The following is a 24,839-nucleotide window of genomic DNA, read 5'->3' on the forward strand; positions in this document are numbered from 1 at the left end:
CTGTACCCATCCGACTGCCTTACTTCACATTTCAAGCCGGAGAGAAAAAATGGCCTTAGACCATGACACAACATACGCGGACTGATTCTCCCCACATGAGAATGAATGCCTTAGCAATGTTGGTATCCGGGAAAATTTTCCCGAATAAGTCTCCTCTGTGGGACAATAACTTGTACGAATAGTGGGACATCACCATCTTCAGGGTCCACAGTATCTCCGCGTCGATCACACACTCTTGAACTTGGCAGATGCTGTTCACATCGCACGATGAAACTGGCTCTATGCATTGCTGAATGACGGTTGGCACCACGAACGTACGAGTTACCATGGACTGTAGTCACTGTTGTGTTCTCAATGTGTTTCACACTCTTCATTTGATTTTTTCAAGACAGACTTCCCCATTGATGACACGTTCAAGCTCTTGATTGATTTCTGGGGTTTAACGTCCCAAAACCACCATACGATTATGAGAGACACCGTAGTGGAGGGCTCGGAAAATTCCGACTACCTGGGGTTTTTTAACGTGCACCCAAATCTGAGTACACGGGCCTACAACTTTTCTGCTTTCACTGAAAATGCAGCCGCCACAGCCGGGATTTAATGCCGTGATGTGCGGGTCAGCAGCAGAGTACCTTAATTACTAGACCACCGTGGCGGGGCCACGTTGAAGCTCTTCCCACATAGCTTACACTTTTGTCAGATGCGAGTTTGACGTATCTGGTGCAATCCACCCGCTAAAAGCAGCACATAACCAAGACGGCTGGGATTGGCACTTGCCCGACATACTTCCACCACAAGCGGCGTGACTGCAAAAATGTGGACACGCTTTCAGTCTCCACCAAAAAGCAAGGCTTAGTTTCGTCGTTGCTGCTGTAACCACACGAGCGCTACCATAACACTCCGATACGGCTAGAGAAACAAATAGGATTGGATAGTTTGTTGGCTTAAGAGCACATAGTTGCAAGGCGCACAAAAAAAAATACACTAAATTAGGGCTGAACGAACTTCCATTGACGAAATTCAAGGACTTTTAAGGACTTTAAACAAATTTGAGGATTTTCAAGGCCTTGAAAATGCCATTTCGAAATTCAAGGCTTTCAAACACCATTACGAACCCTGGTCATTCTCATTTTTGCAGTGCCATTTCAGAGCAGATTTGGAGAAATTACTTAGAAAAATTGCTGTTTCGAGCAGCATGAAGCAGCTCTTTTTTGGAGCAGCACTTCTGTCACTCGAGATATGAAAAAGTGACTGCCGATTTTTCCTGGGCTGACCCAGGGGTGCTGTCTATGTGAAGCCGGGGCCAAAGGGGTGTGTTGCCTTTGCCTAAAAAGTCCAAACACCCGGCACCTGCTCATCTCCTGGGATCCCCTTTTACCCAGACACTGCAAATCCACGCACGGCTAGGCATGGGAGAAGGTCAAAACGGTCCATGTGTTGCTACACACCAAACGCCTGCTTGCGCAGGTGCCCATGCGGAGGTTTCATTTTTGATTTATTGATATGTGGAGTTTAACATCCGAAAACCACCATATGATTATAAGAGACGCCATAGTGCAAGGCTCCGGAAATTTGGACCACCTGGGGTTCTTTAACGTGCACCCAAATCTGAGCACACGAGCCTACGGCATTTTCGCTACCATCGAAAATGCAATCCCCCAGCCTGCAGGTCAGCAGCCTAGTACCTTAGCCACTAGACCACCGCGGCAGGGCAGGTTCCATTGTTAGTGCCATTCTTTGCAGCAGAGGGCATGCAGAGGAATTTCCCTGGAAGCAATGTCGTTGGCATATTCGGTGAATAAAACTCGATTACCCACTGTTTTGGGTATGGTAGTGATCTCATCCTGAAAATGGCCTTTGCGCACTTCCAAGGGTGTCTTGACAACCGATGCCTAGTGGGCGGTAGGGTGGTTAAAGTTTAACTAGATTTCAGCCAGTGTGCGTTGGTTTACGGTAAACTGGGATCAAATACCCTTTCACACACACCCCCCTTTAGTTTTTTTTTTCAGTCGAATGATTAGCACATTCAGAAAAAGAACATTGTTCTTTTTATGTTCCACAATGAATTGAATAGGCGGCTGTACTTAATTTAAGTATGGTAGAAAATTGTCAATATTAGACTTCTTGATCACGCAAAAGAGGTCATCCACATATCTCAAAAATGCTTTTAGTGGTTCAAAGAATGTTTCCATGGCCAGTTTTTCTATGTGCTCCACTGTCAAGTTTGCATCTATGTCTGAAATGGCAGTAGCCAATGCAAAACCACTTGCTTGTTTGTAGAAATAACCTCCTAAAGAGAAGTATGTTGCGTTCAAGCAGAGCTTCAATAGTTGACATAGTCCGTCCTTTTGCTGTGGTTCTTGTCTTTATCCAGGGCAGTTTGGGCAACAGAGACCATGAGGGGAACGAGCACACTTGAGAACAGAGAAAGAACGTGAACTTACACGAGGTTTTTATCATTGCTGATGGTCATCTCGCTCAACAAAATGGGTGCCATTTCGCACATGCGTGACTATCTTACCCACTAGTGGCTACAGAGTCCTGTGCAGATGTTTGGACACCATGCGGAGTGGGGATATTCTGAAGCCAGCTATAGGGCATAGCAGTATCCCTGGTTTGTAGATTTTTGGAAGGCCATGGAATCCCGGCAAGGAACATTTTTGCTGCATATGAGACGTAAGTGCAGCAGCCTGAGTGGTTTTTGAAAATGTCAGCTAATAGCTTGTTTGACTCTCGGATCCTTTGAGTTAACGTATTTGGTGTTGTTCAAAATGTAAGCCCAGTTGCACAGATTTCTATCAGATATGTTGACCTTTAAACCACAAATACTTTAGTCTGAGAGGGCTTTCACTATCCCTAAACCACCAGATAGGAAAGCTTATTACAAACAAAAGCTTCATGAATGTGTTCCTTGACCATAAAGGAACTCATTGTATCGGCCAAGGAGTTCAATTCTAGGAAATGTACCTGGCATTTTGACATTACTTCCACAGAAAGGGGACACTTTTCCGTGGCAATGCAGTCAAGGCTACAGAGCCTAACCACGCCGTTTCGTCAGTGTCACTGCGCAGCTGGAAGAAGAAGTTTTTCGTGCATAATCCATTATTCAAAAAGTGCACTTATAATTTTAGCTGCTAACTATGTGTTAAATAATATTTTCCAGCGTTTCTTTTTTCTTTCTCACTCTTGTTCTCACTGCCATAACATTGGCTCTCTGCCTTCATCTCCCTTCAGAAAAAAAAAAAATAGCCTCTGCATCACCAGTTCTTTCTTCCTCCGGTTGCTCACCAATTTGCTCGCCGCACAGGATCTTCAAGAAGCTTGAGTACCAAAAGCTGTCGAAACAAACCAAGCAACTGGTTGATAACAAGTACACCCATGCGAGACTGACGCTCACTGTAAAGGAACGGCATCATTGTGTGGCAGCAGAAATATCTCCAGACCATTCAAGAAATGCGAAAGAAGAAATGGTACCTTCACTTACTGCTTCGATTGATTAAACAGTTATAAATACACACCTGCCCATCCAGCCACATGAAAATTCGGGAGACAGCAACAGGCAAGAGAGGGGGGAGAGAGGAAAGTTTCTTATTTTTTTGGGGGGGTACCCGAAATTACTGAAGCTGAGACATTTGCGACACGCTGTTGTTGCTTCCATCTACTCTGATTGCGAAAACAAAGAATTTCAGAGCGTCGACAATAGTTTTTTCGACATCTGCAGGCATTTCTTTGATGATGGCACTTTGTTTTTGTTGGTCCACACCGTTTCGCGTCCTTCCTTATCGCGAACATTTTCCAGAGCAATGGTCCTGCATGATCGCTAACGTAGCGGCAAGCTGTGTTCCGCACGAAATTCTCTGAATATGAATTCTGAGCACATTGAACTTTCTTAGCACCTCTTCTGGAAGAAACTTCCGATGTTGCCCTGCCCTTCCGCAGCACGTACATAATTCGGAGGCTTCCGTGAAGCGCTGTACACCTTTATGGTGGCCTTATCGCCGTGTGGAACGGGCCCATGGTACAGAATCCATACATGCCACTTTTCTGCGACGTCACAAATCGTGAAAACTCAGCTGTGTACCAGTCCAAAAACACTTGCAAGTACTTATTCTTTGCTTTTTACCCCACCATCGACCTTCTAACTGAAGTTTGCAAAATACGCCTCCCCCCCCCCCCCCTAACAACATAACAAACAGAACTGATGCCTGGGCAGGTGGCGCAGGCCTAGTGTACAAAATGGGAGGGCGAAAACAAACAAACGCAGCAGTTGCAATACCTTTTCCTTCGCGTTCTTTGACACGGTGGCAAGCACGTCTCCCGCCCTCCGGCCTTCACCCAGATGCACAGTGATATTGGTCCAGTTGGACGAGTAACGCGTTACCTAACAATAAGGGCCTTTGTGTTTTGAACTTTGACAAAGATGGCAGGTTCTGTGTTGCACGTCACAGGACATTCATGGGTAAAGCACTATCTGCGATTGACTGTGTTCAAGCGATGCCCGAGCGTAAAATTGAAGGATGTTAAGCCTAAAGCCAAAGACTTGTTAAAAAGGCTGAGCTTTAGTACACTTGCCCAGTGTTTTGACAAGACAAAAGATAGCCCTCGAAATGTTTTTCTCTGTTAAGACTCACAAGGTTGGAAGCTTTTTTCGTGTGACCATTTCTGAAAAAGCCACATGGCAAAAGTCGATTGCCTTATGGCTGCAAAGTAGCTTAAAGTTGCTGTGTCAATGACCCCTTTTTGGTTAAAAATTCCGAGATTATCTTCAAGGAGCATTCCGAACTTCCTAACGAAGGAGCATTTATTGACGTAAAAGACATATTACTCCATCCCTCATGAAGCTCTTTTTTGTGTCAAAGAAGAAGCGATTCTTGAATTTGGTGCGGTAGTGTTTCAGAATGAGTGCGGCATTGCTGTTTCTGATTTCCTCGAAGTGCTAAGACTATACCTTACGTCTACATATGCCGAATGCAACGGTAGTGTCTTCCTGTAAAAAAGGGGCGTGTCTATCAGATCCTGTATAGCTCCATTACTCAGTGACCTGTTAGCCCACATGGATAGAAAGGTTCAGGAACGCTTGCCCGAGACAAATGTCAGAAAATGCTTCCGGTTTGTTGACAATTATTTGATTTTATTCATCTGTGACGACTTAACTTGCGAATCTTCACTCCAAGAGGCTTTGATGTTGTTCAAAGATTGGCTAAAGCTACTCACTCTGAGCCATGAAACCTTTGAAAATGGATGCCTGAGGTTCATGGACCTGAGGCTTTCGTTTTCAAGAAGCCAATTATGTTGGAGCTACAAGTCCCATTCAAAAAAACCTTTGTTGCGTTTCACCTCGGCACACAGCAAGCTGGTCAAGCGTGGTATTGTTCCTGCTTGTTTGCACAGCGCACTCACGAAGTCATACCATATTTCAATGCAGGAAAGCTTCAGAGGGCAAATAGCCCGTTTGATGACAGCTGGATATCCTAGGCACCTGCTGGTATCCGTATCAGAAAAACTGCGAAAAGACTCATAATTCAGTGCCACGCGCACTAATTCGCAGGCAGCTATGAGTAAGAAGGTGGCTGTGATCCCATACCTGCATACAATTTCACACAATTTAAAGAAGATTGGTCAGAGGGCAGGTGTCAGTGGCATTTCCTGCGCTGAATAAATAGTAGCATTTATGTGCAAGAACTAATCCTGTAAGAAGGCCTCCTAACGAGTGTAAAATTAAGCACCGAAATGAATTTGTCCAATCTGAAGAATGCAGTATATGACGCACCTTTGAGCTGTAGTCTAAGTTACATCGAACAGTCAGGCAGATGCCTCAATGCATTGTTGAGGCAGATGCATTGTTGTTGCATTGAGGCAGATGCCTCAATGCAACATCATCGCATTTGGTGGAGGCTGCTGAGATCCCTAAGCAGACCTGGAGCTCCGCTCTCGCAAGCTGGCCGAAAGACCACCGTACAACATGACTGACGCAGTCGCCAACCAGCTTATCCCAGCACAGCCACCACCATCGGCTGCCCCGTCGACTTGCCCCCACACTACCCATCAGAGGGACCCACCAATCTTCAGCGGCAGTGGTGAGCAAGACGTCGAAGACTGGCTCTCCTTGTACGAACGCGTAAGTGCCAGCAACAAGTGGGACGACTCTAAGCTCGCCTATGGTATCTTTTACTTGGCTGACGTCGCTAAGCTATAGTTTACCCACCGCGAAATCGTCGCCAACTGGTCCACCTTTAAGACCCTCGTGACCGAAGCGTTCGGCCGACCAGAGGTCCGCAAACTCCGCGCTGACCAGCGTCTATGCCACCAAGCCCAGCAGCCTGGCGAGACTTTTACTAGTTACATTGAGGATGTGCTCGACCTCTGCAGGCGTGTTAACCCATCTATGCCTGAAGAGAAAATTCGACAGATTCTCAAAGGCATTGAGGATGGCGCATTCCAGATGCTGCTGGCGAAAAGCCCGACCACGGTGGCAGTCCTCGTAAGCCTGTGCCAGAGCTTCGATGAATTGCGTCGTCAGCGTTCAATCGCCCCACAGAGTGTCCCATCACCAGATTCAATCTCGGCCGTCGCACTCGCAAACGGCAACGTATGCCAAGCGACTCTGTTGAACCAGATTAAAGACTTCATCAGGGAGGAAGTCGCCTGACAGCTCTCCCTGCTGCCGCATAGCGACGCGCTTACCACAAGCCTCCCTTCGACACTGCAGCAGGCTATACGCACTGAAATTTGCGATGCCCTCCCTACAGTTCCGGCCCCTTACCCATGCACTTCGGTACCATCTGATCTTTCAACTTCTGGCTACGCACCACCTGTGCCAACTTCACCCCTAAGCTACGCAGCTGTGGTCGCGCGACCCCCACCGCATCAAGTCGCCTTATCGGCTCCACCTCATCCGGCCTCGCCTCCAGTTTACAGGCCCCCACCTCACTTTTTCCGTCCATCTAATGAGTGGCGCACCCAAGACAATCGTACTATATGCTTCGCGTGTGGCATCGCTGGCCACGTTTGCACGCTTCTGCCGCCGCCGTCCCACACCTGCGCACGCATACTTTGGAACTCCTACCTACGTGCTGCAGCAGGCCACCACGTCTGCATATGAACAGAGCACTCTGACTCGGATCGCCTCCCATCGACTGCTCGTTTCCCATCCCCTCGTCGCCGATCGCCATCACCTATGCGTCGTCGACCACCTCCTGAGGAGAGAAACTAATCAGTGCAGTTCCCGAGACAAGAACTGCAACTTGTGTGCAATTCCCAAGGCCTCCGTTTTCGCCGCAAAATGTTGATGTCGATGTTGAGGAAGTCGCCACATTAGCGTTAATTGATACCGGGGCCGCCGTTTCTGTGATGAACGCAAACTTTTGTCAGAAACTGAAGAAAGTGACCACATCTCTCCGTGGCATGGTACTGTCCACGGCTAGCGCGCAACGCATTCATCCCTTGGCTGTGTGTACGGCGCGCGTCGTCATCAAAGATGTTTTGTACGTCGTACAGTTTTTTGTTCTACCATCTTGCTCTCATGACCTTATCCTCGGTTGGGATTTCTTATCACGTCATGAAGCTATCATTGATTGTTCCCGTGCCGAAGTGTCTCTTGTGCCAACATCTGAATTTCCACCACCTGACTGTTCTCCTCTGCTCTGCAAACTTATCGCTGACGATGACATCACCTTGCCCCCGGAAGCTTCGGTCCCTATAAGCCTTTCATGTGTGGCGCAACCTGACTCCACGGTGGTGTTTACGCCATCTCCTGTTTTTACTGAACGCAAGGGCATCGTTCTTCCATTTGCCGTTCTTACAATTGCGTCTGGTTTAACCGTAACGCTGGTTACCAACCACTGCAACTACCCCATTGGCTTACTTCGTGGTGAAACGTTAGGATATGTGCAACCTGTCGACCATATCGATGATATTATTCTTCCCGACGAAACACCATGTCACATTGCCGCAATCACTCATGCGTCTGAGCAATCAAGTTCGTCAGCCTTCGACAACGCTATTAACACAGACCTTCCCCTCTCGCATCGCCACCAACTTGTTGCTCTCCTTAACAAGTTTCGCTCTTCTTTCGACTTTCAAGAACCTGTTTTGGGCCGCACCACGACTATCACTCATACTATTGACACCGAATCACATTCGCTTCTGTGACAGCATCCTTACCGCGTTTCCGCCGAAGAGCGCCGCATCATTACAGAGCAAGTAGATGACATGCTTAAACGTAGAGCCATACAGCCTTCTCAAAGCGCTTGGTCGTCCCCTGTGGTTCTGGTAAAGAAAAAAGATGGCACCATTCGATTTTGCGTGGGCTATCGCTGCTTAGACAAGATTACAAAGAAAGATGTCGACCCGCTACCACGAATAGACGATGCTCTTGACCGTTTACAAGGTGCCGAGTACTTTACATCCTTGGATTTGCGTTCTGGGTATTAGCAGGTACCAATGGCTGCATGTGATCGCCCTAAAACAGCCTTTGTAACGCTGGATGGCCTATATGAGTTCAAAGTCATGTCATTTGGGCTCTGCAACGCACCTGCCACATTTGAGCGCATGATTGATACCATCTTGCGTGTCCATAAGTGGAAAACTTGCTTGTGTTACCTGGACGACATCGTAGTCCTTTCATCTGATTTCCCGACACATCTTGTTCGCCTCCACGAGATTCTGACGTGTCTAACTTCTGCAGGCCTACAACTTAACTCCAAGAAGTGCCACTTCGCAGCACGAAAACTAACCATCTTGGGACATGTCATCACAAGAGACGGTGTTCTTCCGGATCCCGATAAGCTTCGAACTGTCGCTGACTTTCCGTTGCCCACATGACTGAAAGCCCTAACAATTTTCATATGAACAATTTTCATATTTCATATGAAAATATGAACAATTTTCAGTTCCAGTTTGTGGGGACAGGGTTGGGCAGGTACGTAGCAGTGTAGCTGACTTAGTCACGTGATCACAAAGCCTTGCACGCATCATGCTGAGTATTGTTAGCTCTTGCACGCATGTGTCACACACGCACCTGCAAAACAAACTCGTCGCTACCTGCAGCAGACGCGATGCTTTGCCGGTATGCATGAGATGAAAGTTCAGAGGTCACTCACCTGACTACAGATCTGGTCTGACATCACTAGAACTTTCGTTGCCCTTCCTATAGAGCTGTGTCAGTGCTGGGTGTGCTGGGCCTCGATTACCGGAATGAGCATTTAGGAATACTTGGGAAGTGACTTAAAATGTGTTCTTAAACTCACAGGGTGCTTGCTACAGCCTTGAAATTCGATGGCACCACCCCATCAAGAGTGTCAGCTAGGGCACAGTTGACACTCTCAGCACGTTGCTCAACAACCAAGTAACAATTGTGACAGTGATTAATTTACACTCATCCTGTGTATACACGCGTGTTCTTTTCTGGCACCCTTCTTGATTTGTTAAGCAGCACGCTTTGATTGTCGAGCCGTTAGTCGTTTATCAGCCCTCTTCCTATGCGCTTTCTTTAAGTGTGTCCTCCGTGCTTGAGCTGCGTGTTTCATGTACGGGCTGCTTGTCCTTGTGATATTCTAGTTTCTTGCTATCACATTCACTGCTTCACCCTTGCCACAAACTTTTCTTTTTCGCATGCGCTTTTGCAAAATGGGATCATGTGCATCCACGTCGCATTGCTGCTTCAGAAAGGGAGAGTTTGACAGGTTGACATACCAGTGTACCACATTTAGGAGGTCGCGATGTTGATATGAGTGCACTGCTCAGGAAATTCAAGGATTTTCAAGGATGGCAAAATTCCAAGACTTTCAAGGGCTTCGAAAATGCATTTTTCAAATTCAAGGGCTTTCAAGGACCTGTACGAACCCTGACAAGGCAGGCATAGGGCTTACCCTGTTCTTTCCCAGTTAATGGGCGCGTTAGGTGCAAATACTTTCCCCAAGTGCGTTTTTTACAGAGCCAAATGATAGGTCTTAAGGAAATGCACACAGTCCTCGTGCAGTTTTTATTGTACATTGTAGTCTGGTACCTCATATGCTCAGTGCTCACGGAGTGATAAATGTGTCAATGAAAACACACGGCTTTACGGCTTTGAAAGATATTGCCACATTCCCCCTTTAAGTTTAATCTCCCCATTCCACTGCCAGTAATTCTCAGCGCAAACCGCGCCTACACTGTTCGAGAAGATTTGGGACTGCAGTAGATCATTTTACGCCCACTTTGTGAACCTTACAGATTATTCTGGAACCTATGTCACCGCTAGCGATAACGCTAGAATATAAATGCTGACATGCTAGGCCGCTTCTCAGTTCATCGACAGCTTACGATAACTTCGCCAGTATTAGTGCCAGTGTCTTGCTGTAATCCGACTCTTTATGAGGCCACAAGTTCGGCCGAATAAACAGTTTAATTTACAACCTACTGTCTGCTCCCTTCGTCGACGTCAAGACCCCGTGACATTATGATACCTCTGTCGCCTGTGGCAACTTGAGTGTACTTTGAGCAAGTGTATTTACTGTTACTGTTAAGTGCCATTTTGGCATTTTGCTGCTATACAAAAACACGAAGTGTACTTTGGAAATGGCAGTACCGATTGGCGGCCTTGCAGGGAAACATATATTTGTTATTTTTGCCACCGTATTCCAACATCGGACCACTTGGTCTTCGTGAAAGTAGCAGCAGTGCCACATGCTATCGCAAATGACTAGAGAACGACTCACCTAGACCTGTGCAAGTCTGCAAGAAAGTAAACAACACGACAGACGCAGCCATTGCACAGCATGTGCTGCTGCATCCCTCTGGCAGGCGTGGCCGCAAACTGCCCAAGGATGAGAGTAAAGAGGCTTTCTGTTGTATTACGACTTCCTTTAGTCCACAGCAATATTTACTATAACCAAAACAATGGTTTGAAAATTGATTGATTTGTGGGGTTTAATGTCCCAAAACCATCATATAATTATGAGAGACGCCGTAGTGAAGGGCTCCGGAAATTTCAACCACCTGGAGTTCTTTAGCGTGCACCCAAATCTGAGTACACGGGCCAACAACATTTCCGCCTCCATCCGAAACGCAGCCGCCACAGCCGGGATTTGATCCCGCAACCTGCGGGTCAGCAACCGAGTAACTTAACCACTACACCACCGTGGCGGGGCAATGGTTTGAAAATAGTACGAGTGCCGCTTTTGGCAACATTGTATTTCTTCGCAAGCCACTGGTATCGAGGCTACACACTGTCACAGCAAAGTGAGGTTGGAAAACACGCTTGTTGGCAAGTGTACTTTGCAGCGAGTGAGACTAAACTTTCTCGTGTGACAACATGCAAATCACACTTGCGGCAAAGTGCACTTACCCAAAGTTCACTTAAGATGCCACATTTGAGAGGAGTATATGTTGGCTTAAAAGAAGGGGACACAGTACTAAAGGTTTTGTCCTATGATTGGCAAGTGAGTACATCACTACTTGAACGACTTACATTTTAGCCAGCCGGTTATGCACGAAATATATAAGATAACACCTTGTTTTAGCTGCTGCAATTTATCACATAGCACAACTTATTCCTCATGACAAATACTCACTGTGTAAAGATTTAAAACTGTCTGCAACAGACCGTAGTTGCGAGATTCAAATGTGTTCAAAGGGATTCCTATTTGGTTCAGGAATAGTTTGCGTGAATACCGCCCACATCCACGAAAATCCAAATTGTAATGTGGAGGGAAGCAGTGCCCCGCTGCAATGGTCTAGTGGCTAAGGTACTCGGCTGCTGACCCGCAGGTCGCGGGATCAAATCCCGGCTGTGGTGGCTGCATTTACAATGGAGGCGGAAGGAAATGTAGGCCCGTGTGCTCAGATTTGAATGCACATTAAATAATCCCAGGTGGTCTAAATTTTCGGAGCCCTCCACTCCGGCGTCTCTCATAATCATATGGTGGTTTTGGGACGTTAAACCCCATATACCATCAATGTGGAAGGAAGAGGAATGATATAATCTCCAGGCTGAGTATGGCTCAGAACGTTGGTGTTAGACAAAATTTGCTAGTTAAATGTGCTCACGATGTCAAGAACAATTATAGCTGGGGTAATAATGGGTGACAATTTATTTTTGTACTTCAAAACCAGCACTCCTTGTGTAGATGTTCAGAAAGCATGACATTTTACAGTTGAGCATGGGCTTACACACTTCCTTGTTTTAAGTAAAAAAACCTAACAAATGCAACATACAATAGCTACCCTGAGGTGTACTTAACCTGCACCATGCAGTATCTCAAGAAATGACTGCATGCCCAAATGGTTTTAATGAAGGAGACTGAAACAAGCAGCAGTTGGGCTTGAGCACAGGATTTGTGGGTTCTGCAGCGGTCCAAGGTAGCCACTATACGTTTTCCGAGCCGTAAATCATGCGGGCAGTGGGCCACCGATGCCTTCTGATGCCGGCACAACTCAATGCGATTCAAACTGAATTTCCCTTCGCCACGCAGAATGTACGAGTTGCTCTTCAGTATACCGCGCTCGTGCTATGTAATCAAGCTACACACGTCAGTTTTCAGCTCTACACGAGTTAACATATCTCTGCATACAAGAGCTTACATATCCCTACATGCCCTAAATCTGCCCCTCCCCCAGCGCTGAAAATATTCATGTCGTTTCCAGAAAACACAGAATGACAGACAAATCAAGTGTATGGAATGAAACAACATTATGCGTGCACGCTGGGTAATCGTGGTTCAACGCAACTAAGCAAGGAGCACATGCGAAGAAATAAACTACAAGAGATACACATTTGTCATGCCGAAACTGAAACCAAAATAAGTTTATCCGGGACTACTTTGGTGCAGTAATACAGAGCAGTTAGCTCTACACTCATAGCTTTCATTTCACTGCCACAGAAAGTTGTCCCGAAGTATAGTCAATGCCTTACAACTTGAAACAGGCGAATCCTTGCCCATGTCAAACTAGAAACTATAGTGGCCCCTTCCCAAGAGGAGGGTGTCTCACCAAAAGACTATAAAGCATTGTCAAGAGAAGTTTCTGTGTATGAAGGGGTAGGACCTAGTCAGAGCTTGGGGCAGAATCGCTGCAGCACTTCAGCCCTGCCTGCAACACAGTTGCGGAGCATGGTTTGTTGCAAGCTTCATTTCATTCATAATTTCATGCTTCTAGAGCTGCTTTGTTCCTTCTGAAATTTTGAAACTAGCTAAGGAACAAAACTAAGATCATTATTACCAAGCATAATAGGATGTTATTAACGAAACAGGAGAATGAGACGAGAAGGAAGAAACACAGTACCACACTACCATGATGTCTTGTTCGTTTTCCTCTTTCTCTACTCTTTATTCAGCTAGTGACCATGCCCTATTCTTTTGCCAGTAGTGCGATAAGCTGGATACATGTTCACAGTATGCGCCCAGGAAGTTCTAGTCTTCTCAAGTTCTGTGTGCTCACGAGGAGATGAATGCGCTTGTCTCGAATCCCGGCTGCTGTGGCTGCATTCCTGATGGAGGCGGAAATTTTGTAGGCCCGTGTGCGCAGATTTGGGCACACCTTAAAGAACCCCAAGTGGTCGAAATTTCCGAATCATATCGTGATTTTGGGATGTTAAACCCCACAAATCAATCAGTGAATGCACTTGTCACCCTCTCATCTTATTGAAACCATTTTGCACTTCAGCCTTCTGTATGTACAAGTTGATACTGATTAATAACTTCCATAACTTCTGCCTTTTACAACACTAGCATGATGTCTTGTTCGTTTTTCTCATCCTTGACTTCTTTTATTCAGCTAGTAACCATGCCCTATTCTTTTGCCAGTAGTGCGATAAGCTGGATACATGCTCACAGTATATGCCCAGGAAGTTCTAGTCTTCCCAAGTTCTGTGTGCTCACGAGAGGAGGTGAATGTGCTTGTCTCGAATCCCGGCTGCGGCGGCTGCATTTCCGATGGAGGCGGGAATGTTGTAGGCCCAGGTGCTCAGATTTGGGTGACCCCAAGTGGTCAAAATTTCCGGAGCCCTCCATTACGGCATCTCTCATAATCATTGTGGTTTTGGGATGTTCAACCCCACAAATCAATCAGTGAATGTGCTTGTCACCCTCTCATCTTATTGAACCCATTTTGAACTTTAGCCTTGTGTGTGTACAAGTTGATACTGATTAATAACTTCCATCACTTCTGCCTTTTAACTTGTCGATACCTTTTCCTGTCTTAAAATCTTACCTGTTTGAAAGTGTTAGCACTTTTTAACTTTTTCTGTAGTGGGGTTTGCTCTCCTATACTACCTGAACGCATTAAGTCTGCAGGAATGAGACTTGCACTAAATGAATGAATGATGGAAAGAAATTGAGGCAATTACTTTGATGCAACTTTAATGAAAACTGGCACATAATGAAGCCAAGGACGTATAGGGGATGTTAATTACAGTTTTAAGAGTATTGTAGCGATTGTGATATTAATTTGAAGACAGCAAACTGGAGAAAAGGACAAAACTCCACTTGACTGGGTCTTAGACAAATGAAAAATGGTCATGTCGATTTAACACCACAGTTAACATGAACAACTGCAGACTGGTGATACCTTCATTTAAAAACCAACGAGATTCCATAAAAATAAATATAGTTTAAAAAAACACTTATTCTTAGGGCATTAAGCAGTTATAACAAACACAAGAAACGAGAGGAAAACAGAGGTAGTAACAGTAACATTAAAATTCGCAATGCCCACCGCGCTATAGGTGGCGCACCCTGCAATCCAAGATGGCTGCAGGAGGATGATCAACTCGTGAAATCGCATTGGAAAAGATAGGATGCACGGACGTACGCCCCATGCCGCTTTCACCGAATAAACTCTTGACTGTCACATGAATGTATATCGGACCAAAGTGCTTTCCTAAATTATAGGAACTGCTAAATGTTCACTACCTCCTTTCTTGTTGCATTGCGAAGGGTGGTGGCGTCAGCTTATCGACCATGCATCAACAACGCCTTGCATAATCCTGTGTGTGCTATAGAAAACTGCGCGAACTAGAATTGACGTATCAACTGAACAGCACTCCAAGTTAATTGGTACCGAGCCTGCCTGATTGACTTGCCTCAGTAGTAAGCCGCTAGCCAGCAGCGTGCCATCGCGGCTGCACGGGACCAAATACCTAATATGGCAATGGTTTGCAAACATATTACCCCGTCATTACTTGCACTGCCAGCAACATAAACTGCTTCTTAACAGAACAAAAGCATTTTACTTCCCATTAGGTAGCGCTTGTCTCACATCCATGCTCAGACTAACCGTGCGCAATTTCTGCTCTCAAATGTTGCAGGTTCCATCAGAGCAATCAAAACAATAATATTGAAAACAATACACCATTTATACTTCTCGCAATGTCAAAATTGCGATATTCATCGAACAACGTCCTTCGTAACGTATTGGTGAAATTTAGGAGAAGCAGAGAGGCGTAGATTGTAGCTGCAATTGAACTTCTCATCGCTTTAGCCATTCTGCTTCGCTGGTAGAGCTCAAGCGTGTTGGTGGCATGCAGTGCTCCATAATCTACACTGGAACTGGGCTACATGAGATGCACAGACAAACTGTGCTTTTATTTTCGCCTAACTCAAGGATATTGTACAACAAATACAACCAAAGTGACGAGCGCGAAAAAACATGAACGCATGAGGGGACGTGAAGTTCATCTCGCTCCTTGTGAGTTAGCAGCCGATTGTTTAGCATGAGGGGACGTGAAGTTCATCTCGCTCCTTGTGAGTTAGCAGCCGATTGTTTATCGCCACAGTCCCTCTCGGTGTGTTGACAACCTTCTATGTTCAGTAAAAAGTCCTTGTCGTCACGATGGTTTCAACAGCATGGCTGAAACCAATATGATGAATTCCCTCAGCCGAATGACTTGGACCCCACCAACACCATGTCACTCACTGGGTGCGGAGAACGTTTCACTCAATCCCATTACCAAGCAGAGTTTCAACTGCAGAGCTGCGACGATAACATTTTATTATGTGGCTACAGAAAGTCTAGCAAAACTGATATGTGTACTCTGTGTACTATATTCAGAGCGAGTTGCCACTTTTTCCTCCTTCACGAAAACTTCACGTCTTGCAAAGACGAATGAGATTTATTTTCTCACAAACGGTCTGGTTTATTCACTGATGCACGAAACATGCTAAATTATTAGTGTTAGTTTTTTGCTAACTTGTTAACACTGAGTCTAGCACAGCCCAACAAGGGGGCGTTTGCCTTCGGACTATCTTGAAAAGATGCCCCTTCATTCCGCTTGGCAGCGCATTCAGTCTATGGGCATAGCAAATACACAGCGCTTAAGAGCACAAAAATGCATGAGCCAAGAACAAAGAAATGCGTTGTCTCGTTCAGTACACGTCTTCGCCGTCTCATGTGTTTTTGTGTTCCTTAAGCACTGTGTATTCTGGCAAGCCAGGTGAGTGTCTTGAGGCAATCTTTAAAAGTCATTTACAAACAATCAGCACATCTCTCAAGCATGTAGTTTGGCATAAATATTAAATGTGCAAAGAAACGTGCCCAGCGAATTTCATTGAGACCCACTGAATCGAAAAATCACCAAAGTTTGCCTTTAAGCAGCATTTTGCACGGGTTAGAACAAATCCAAGAAATTTTCGAACCGTTGCACTCCCCACAACCTCCCCCCCCTCCCCTTTTTTTCCTTTCACGGAGGGTGGTTGGGTGCCTGTACGGCTCGTCTGCAAGGCATGTTCGACCAGGTAAAGTAGCACAGGTGTGCGCCGTGGGCTGGAGACAACACCGGATATCTATCTTCGGGACCGTAGCCAAGACGACACAACTTCAAGACAAAAAATGTTTTACGAGCCAATGCTAAGGTAACCAACTTGGTCGCTGGTAACGTTGGCGTTCGCAGCACGTTGAGCTTATTTGAGCGCCGAAAACACTGCACACACTTCCATCTGTATTTCCCACCATGCAATAACCACGTTTCCAAACAAGGAAATTTGTATTTACCGCGAAGCGTTGGCGGCTACAGCAACGTATTTTTGTCTTGAAGTTCCTTCATCCCACCGATAGGTATCTGCTGTATCAGCAGACCGATTCGCGTAGTTTATCTTGTCGATTGCGCCTCGCGAATGTTTCCACTTGATGAGCATCTTGCCATAGAGTTTCGTAAAATTAACTAGAGGGTACTCTGGCACTGCTATCCTTCAGCAGCTATAGGAATGATGGGTGGTACACGGATTTGCCTAGTCTTTATATTTGTGGGCGGCGAATCCCCCTTGTGGTTTTTTTCATTGCTGAATTAACCCTTTGTATTTTGTCACCCAATTTGAAATGATAATCTTAAAATAACAAGGTGATGAAGCGGAACCGCTGAACATTTGCAGATTTTTGTTTAGTGAGAAAACAGCTCCCAACCACACAACACACTTGGAGCCAGAAATACGAAGATTAGACAAATCAGGGTACTACCCATCATTTCGGTGCGTTGCAGCTCCCATAGACACTAGCATCGAAGTTCAAGTGTACGCATCCTACACCGTGGTTTAGGGTTAAGGACTGCGCGCTTTAAATAAATAATAATAGTTTGTTTTGATGATGGAAACTGCGTGTGGCCAACGTGGCCCCTATTTCTCGCTGAAATTAACGCACCTCATAAAATTTTGGGGCTGATCGGGCATTTTGGCGCAGCGTGGCACAACTTAAGCACATTTCATGGTTTTGGTGCAGCTTGGTGCAACAATAGAGAAATGTATCAAATTGACGCAGTTGGCACAGCTGTTGCACCCCTGCAGGAGAGCATTCAAAGCGCAACACACGGCCGTTTGCAAAAGCTTTAGCAACTGACGGTGCTGTGATGTCGGAAACTCTTCCGGCCATCTGGAGATGAGGTTCACACATGTCAAGAGGTAACAGGCCCCTTGTGGTGGCGGAAAGAACCGACAATGTGCAGATGGAAGTGGGAAAATTTTGTGTCTGGAGGCCGAAAAGGGGATGTCGCCATGACGGTGAACTTAAGCACGCTGGCCCTGAAGACGGGTATGCTGGGCCAGCGCCGCACGTCAGCATTCATGCTTGGTTAGAGGAAACGAGATGCGACTAGCTTCCGAGTACCAGTAATACTAGGATGGCTCATGTCGTGCAGTTGATCAAATTGTGTAACAAAAAGCTGACGGCACAAAGTGCCGAGGCACACCAATAGACAGTTGGCACGTTACTAATAAGGTAGAAAATGAAAGTGGGCACTCCATGAATGGATGAAAAACGAAGACAGTGTAACTCGGGATCATTGCACTGGATGGAAGTTCTTCCATGTTTAGTGGGGGCTAGGTCAACAAGGCTACGATGTTCGCAGGCAAGTGTACTGTATTTTGCTTCCAGTTTTTGCGAGAAAAAAGCCAAAGGGCTGCCAACCTGATACGTGTTGCTCGAGAAAGAGGCCAATTGCCAAGCTTGATGCAGTGCTGCTGACTAAATGAATTGGGGCATTAGGAACAGGGTTTACGAGCATGTTGGAATCTGCCAAAGCCCTCTTTATAGTGACGAAAGCAGATTCAGCTTCCTACGTCCACTCTAACGGCACATCTAGGTCTTTCTTTTGAGCCAATAGGTCAGCCAGGGGCTTTATAAACGGGCCACACTTTTGAACAAAGCGGCAATAGAGTTCATAAAGCCCAAGAATTCTCCGAGTCTTTTCAGTGAAGCTGGGCATGAAAAGTCTTAACAGCTTTCACTTTGCTGGCGAGTGGTTGGAAACCGTGAGGAGGGACGAGGTGGCCTAAGAACTCTATGGTATCGACGTCGAAGCCGAAGGGGCACTTATTGAGATCGATTACAAGGCCATAATTACCCAAGCATTAGAATTGAGTGCGCAAGAGGACTTCATGCTCAGAACCAGATGAGCTTGCGACAAGGAGGTCTGACGTAGGCAAATACAAAATTTAGACCTCCCGTGGCCTCATTGCGCTGAAAAGTTTATGCACCATTTCACAATTCAAAAGGCATCCGTACGTTTTCAAACAGACCAAATGGGGCGGTGATGGCCGTCCTTGGAATGTCGGCAGGTTCTGAAGAAATCTGATGGTAAGCCTTGACTAAGGCATCCTCAGAGAAGACTGCACCCAGCCAAATTTGATGTGAGGTCCTGTATGTGGGGAAGTGGATAGCGGTCTGGTAAGGTGAGGGCATTTGGAGGGCGCTAATTTACACATGATCTCCAGTCACCAGAATCTTTCTTTGGCATAATGTGGAGTGGCGATGCTCAGTTGTTTGAGGAAGGCCGCAAAATGCCAAGTTCCGGCATGTGCTCAAACTCATGGCAAGTGATGGCAAGGGGTTCTCCAGATAGTGCACGGGGCCATGTAAAAACTGGAGGTCTGATAGTGACAACGCAGCGAGTGATAAAATGAATGCTTCACCGGTGAATCCCTGGTGTTCGGCTTCATAATGTTGGGAAACTGCGAGTACTTTGCCGTATGGCGAAGCAGGTGTGACAGCTTGAAGTCCCGTAGAAGGGGAAGTACGGAGTATACCAGTGATAGAGAGGCCCGTGTTAAGATTGATGAGGCGATGAGCATGCATGTCCACAGTAAGGTTGAGAAAACTGAAGTCGGCCCCCAAAACAGCATGCGAGACGTCAGAGAGGATGAAAATCCGGCGAAGCGTACGGCATAGTCCTAAGTCAAGTGTAAAAGACCGTTGACCGCATATCCAGATGGCAGAATTGTAGATCGCTTGGAGTGGGCATGTCTGCTTGTTGCGACAACGATCTGCCTACGAGGCCTGCATGACGCTAACCTGGGCTTTAGTGGCAACTAAGAAGCAAGCGCCAGTGATTTCATCGAAAACATAAAAAAGGCAGCATAACTTTGGACCAGTACCACTCCCTAATATCAGTGGCCGGTCGTCAAATTTCCCCACCAAGAGCACGGGTGAGAACACTTGCGAGCAGAAGATCGTGTGCTGGTGGTACCAGCACACGATCCGCTACGCAGCGCCTCGGTTGGCTGAAGTCCCGGATAGCGTGGTGATGCCGAGGAGCGACTAATTTGAACCTGGATGATGACCGATTCATGGTAGAAAGCCATCGAGACGCCTATGACAAGCGTTCAAACAGCTCTCGATGCTCGCAAGGGTGGGGTCTGCAGCGGTGTGGTAACGGAGTTGAGGCTATGTCGTGAGTACTCTGCAACTCGATCAGCGAGTGTGTCTAATGAAACAACTCCTGCAGCCACGAGGACTGGGATCATGCTGTGGTAAGCACTAGAGGAACCACTCACAAAAGGGGCAGAGGGCCTGCCAAGGATCAGACACATGCGTCACAGAAATTGTGATGGGCGAAAGTCACCGAGCTCTATCAGTGAGCAGCTGTTGGAGTCTGCTGTGTTCAGACCGATAGCTGCCTTCAACAGCTAATACGGATGGCTCGGGTGCGGTGATGCTAAAATATCACCCAAGTCTTCAGCCACGTCCCGAGATAAGCAGGACACTAGCTGGCAGTACCTGGTCTGTGGGCTGCCGATTTGCCATAAACAGAAGTGTGCCTTGACCTGCAGGAGCCAAGTGCTGGGGTTGTTGGGCCAAAATGGTGGCAGGTCAACATGTTGGAACACAGCAACCGAAGCATAAGGTGTGGAGTCTTCTTGGGTATCGGGACCGCCACGAAGGGTGGAAGAGCCGGCGGCATCCATGCGGAATGGTTGCGGTTGAATTCAGAACTGACTTTTTATTCTCGCACTGCAAGCGCCACGCGACCGAATGCCAACTTCTTTGAGAGGCACCACAAGTTGAGTGGCTACAAGTCATTGAAATCACACAACTGCTTTACCAGCGATTGGGCAGAGAGCCAGTCTGCAAAGGAGCTTCAATATCGTAGATTTCATTGTGTTTTCAGAGGTAAGTTGAACGGTTCATCAAATTGGCTTATTCGTCAGCCCCCACGATATCAAATAGTGATGCCCGAATGCTGTTAAATTAAGAAATGCCGATGTCTTCTGCTGATTCGCTTAGTTCTCATGAGAGTGCAGCAAGATGCTCACGCAGCAGCACGATTTTTATCAGATGTCCTTTTGACTGTCCGTTTTATATAAACAGAGGAATGTATGCAGTATGTGTGTGTGAACGAGTACTGAGGGTTTAGTCACTGCATGTAAGCAGCCATCGAGAGCAAGCCGCATTAGGCTTATTGAACACGCATTGGCCGGTGCTCAACACTGTTCAGCCTGCACTTGCTGCCTTTCGTTGACGCTGCTAACTTCAGGCTGATGTTGTGCAGCGCCTGCATATTTGAAGATGTAGCGGAATCGTAGAGACAACACCAACTCTCGTTCATCTCGTTGAACAATGAGCATGGCTTTTCTATGAACACAAGAGCATCAGTGTTAATTAGCATCTTTTTCGTTCACCTGCTATAGAAGGCACCCCACACACGAACATGGGTTTTTTTTTTTCTTTGCCAAAATTTGCTCACATTATGTGCGCCAGGCAACCTCTGTGATTGTTGGTCCCGAGTATTTCTGAACGTTTGCACTGGCCTTTAATAACTTTCGTTATTCAAAACAAACTCACTGGTGGGCTGCTGCTTTCTTCCACAGCTGTCGCCATGATTGTAACAGTCTACAACTGGGCATATAACCACAGCAGAGGAAGAAACTCGCTGGTGTGGAAGGCAGAATTGCAGATCTAAAAGGAGGGGGCCCTAAATCAGCCGCATACATTAAATATAGGGAGGGAGCACCAACTCGAGAAGGGGGCGCAAAATGAGCCCTATATATTGACTTCACCCACCCCCCTCTTATGGGGAACCCTGCGCACGCCTATCGTTATGAGAGTCCTCAATAAGCGATACATGACTACTCGGACATTTAACACCTTACCAACCTCGCCAACAGGCAAGCGAGCACGGACCAGGTTCGCGTTGCCGACATCTAGACTCGGCCACTGAGCTAAAATCAGTCACACGAACACGCAAAAAACGCCAAGTGCTCAGTTTTTTACCAGTATTGTTCATGTCCATCCTCACATCCACTAAAAATCGAAGCCTTCCACGCTATAAATTACGCTGAATCTCGTCGAACACTCTATTGAGCTTCTTGACATGCCAGCGTTGTCCACCACTAAAAAAAATTGGCAAAAACGGCGACACTTCACGAGACCTAAATCTGTCACGAAGCGACGCCACAGAACGCACAAAACAACTCCAATTTAGAGATATACATTTAAACATGAATACAGCGAAAATGCCACTTCACTAAATCTTCGTACCCTGCTGGCAACGATTCTGCTCCGACTAAGCCTATCCTCTTAAGCCTAACGCTTCAAGGCAAATACACAAGCAGAAAAGCATCAGAGAGAGACGCCCTCTCTCTGCTTTTTTTTTATATAGGGTGTTCTCACGCGGTCACAGCCGCTTTTTCCCTCCTCTTCGCTTTTTCCCACCAAGGCAACGTTTTTATGTTCGGTCGTTCTTGCTAAGCGGGCGCTTTTCCTCACGGCACAAAGCAACTCGTCAGATGGTCTTTCCACCTGTGCGTTTCCACCTACGTACTGCGCCTCCGTGCCATGACCACAAGACAAGGTTGTTGACAAAGTTATGACACAATGATATACAGATTCAAGCGAAAGAAGTTTCACGTGAAGCAAATGAGAAGTTCCGACTACAACGAACAGGACGTATCGCACCTATGCACGACCAGCACTTGCGGTACTAGTAAAGGCAGGAAAAAAAAAAACGAGTAGAGGAACAAAAGCCAAATGACAGGGAACACTCACCACCGACGACAACTAGTTTATATTCCGTCATTGTGGCAGCGCGCTGCAGCCTGCCGGCGCCGTGATTGGCACGATCACTTTTTCGGGGTCTTCCCGCGGTGTCCCGTGCATAAATTTCCTCGCACGCACGGAGAGCAATGTCCACAACCTTAGACGCACATGGAAGAGGCTCGCACTGCTACGAGTGCAGTCAACGACGGATCACACTGCCTACCTGCTGCCCAGCGCCCACACTTGCGCCGACACCTCTGCCGCCCAGCCGAAGGCCCAGCTTGGCCAGCACACAACGGCTGTATAGACACTGTTTAGTAACTACAGCCACTACTACCTAGTCCCGGAAACTTTCAAGTTCAAGTGATCACCTGTAGGGGGCAAAAAAATCAATAGGGGCGCGTTTTTGTTTCAAACATCTAGAGTGGATCTACTGAACTTTCGCGCTATTCCACTTTCTTGTAAGGGCGCTTTCGTTGGGGCCCACGGAGGAAGGGTCCTTCCTCCGTGTTGGGGCCATAGAGTTTCCCACAATACTTACTAGAGGGAACTCTGGCGCTAGTGTCTAAGGGAGCTGCAACACACGGTGCTTCAGCGAGCATGGGAATGATGGGTAGACTACTAACTACTAGTAGAGGTGTGCGCCGAGGCGATTTCGACCGACGGCGGCGTGGGGGTCGTTCAGAGTCGGCGGCGGCGGCGTTGTCGGCGCACGCCGGTTTTTTCATCGGCGGCGGCGCGCGGCCAATTTTCGTCGGCGGTGGCGGCGCCGGCGGCGCAGAAACCGAAACTGAAAATTAAAAAGGCTCTTCTGCCACAAGTTACTGAATTTTTTGAAATTCAAGAACTTTAATCCAAATAGCATAAATGACACTACACAGATGTGTTGACATCCCGATGAGTGCAAAGCGTTTTGTAAAATAGTATTTATTTTGCTTTCATGAAAAAATACCGCGTATTTCTGTCTATGTCCATGTTCTATGGTAAATGTGCAGCACTTTGCTTTTTTTTAGTTTAAGATGCATCAGTTTGTTGTTGTTGTTGGCAACGTCATACTTCATGAAACCTTCTTTCATTGAACAATGAGCAAGCGGTGACGCACGTCACTCATTTCGCTTTTTCCGGATCTGGTCTTATTTTTACATTATATGCTGCACAAAAGAAGAAGAACCTCTGCTTCGAGTTTTGTTATTAAGATTGCATGAAACCGCTTTTTTGAGTATCTGTCTTGCTTTGAATGTAACTTTTCTTCAAACGAATCAAAATACCTACTTTTCACAATGTGAGAATCTTTTATGCAGTGGTATAGGATGCGGAAGGAAACAGATCTGCGCATTTATTCAACTAGTTCTCAGCGCGGTGTTCAATGAATGAAGTGTAGACATGGGCGTGGGCGAGGCGGGTGGTGCAAAAAGGACACTTGAACCCTTCAAGCTCCACCAGCACTTGCTACCCACTCTAGCGACACCAACACGACCTACTCCCTCAGTCGTGATGCAAGTTGAAAGAAGGGTTTGCATCCCCCCAAGACAAAAACCTGTCGATAGTCATATGTGCAGATGAAAGCAAATGCAATATTTGCTCAGATACACAGCCCATACTGGTCACGAGCTGGGCGTCCGTTGACCACGCCTGCAGAGAACGTTGACTCCCCGACCCCTTGGTGTTTGGTCAGGGGAGGGAAACACCCCTTGCAAGTGGGCCCCATTAAAATTTCTCTTAAAAACGTCACAAATAAGAATGCTTGATAAGTATGTATAAAACATTCAACTTTTCAATGCTTTTTTGTAGCGTGTTCACGTGCTCAGTACCCATCAGATGTGCGAGAAATCTAAATAGCAACTGCCCCTCTCGACTTGTTCCGGAAAAGACACAATAGAACAATGCAATTACGAGTGCTGGGAACCTTTGTTCTTTTGTACATTTGATTTCTAGGCATGATTAGGATTCTTATATAAACAAAAATAAAACCTGCAACATATTTAAAAAAGGCTGCTATTGCAAGATGTGTGTTGCAAGACGTGATTTTTCTAGACTTACGTCTCTGCAAGGCACATCTGGTGTCACAAACTTGTAAGTGTCCCCCCTTTTCCCCACGACATCTCCCGATCCCCCCCCCCCCC

At 46.5% G+C, this 24,839-nt stretch overlaps 1 protein-coding gene across 1 annotated transcript in view; it reads right to left on the reverse strand.

Moving 5' to 3' along the window:
• The window catches only part of Ras85D (GTPase ras-like protein 1), a 314,926-nt gene extending 291,941 nt beyond the window's left edge, over positions 1 to 22,985 (reverse strand). The window contains exon 1 of the mRNA XM_037432124.2: positions 22,726 to 22,985. Coding sequence (XP_037288021.1) covers positions 22,726 to 22,756 — 31 coding nt within the window. The 5' untranslated portion in view covers positions 22,757 to 22,985. The remainder of the gene's footprint in view (positions 1 to 22,725) is intronic.
• Positions 22,986 to 24,839: the final 1,854 nt, after the last annotated feature.

This window comes from Rhipicephalus microplus, unplaced genomic scaffold (genome assembly GCF_043290135.1).
Source record: "Rhipicephalus microplus isolate Deutch F79 unplaced genomic scaffold, USDA_Rmic scaffold_14, whole genome shotgun sequence".
NCBI classification, from domain to species: Eukaryota; Metazoa; Arthropoda; class Arachnida; order Ixodida; family Ixodidae; genus Rhipicephalus; species Rhipicephalus microplus.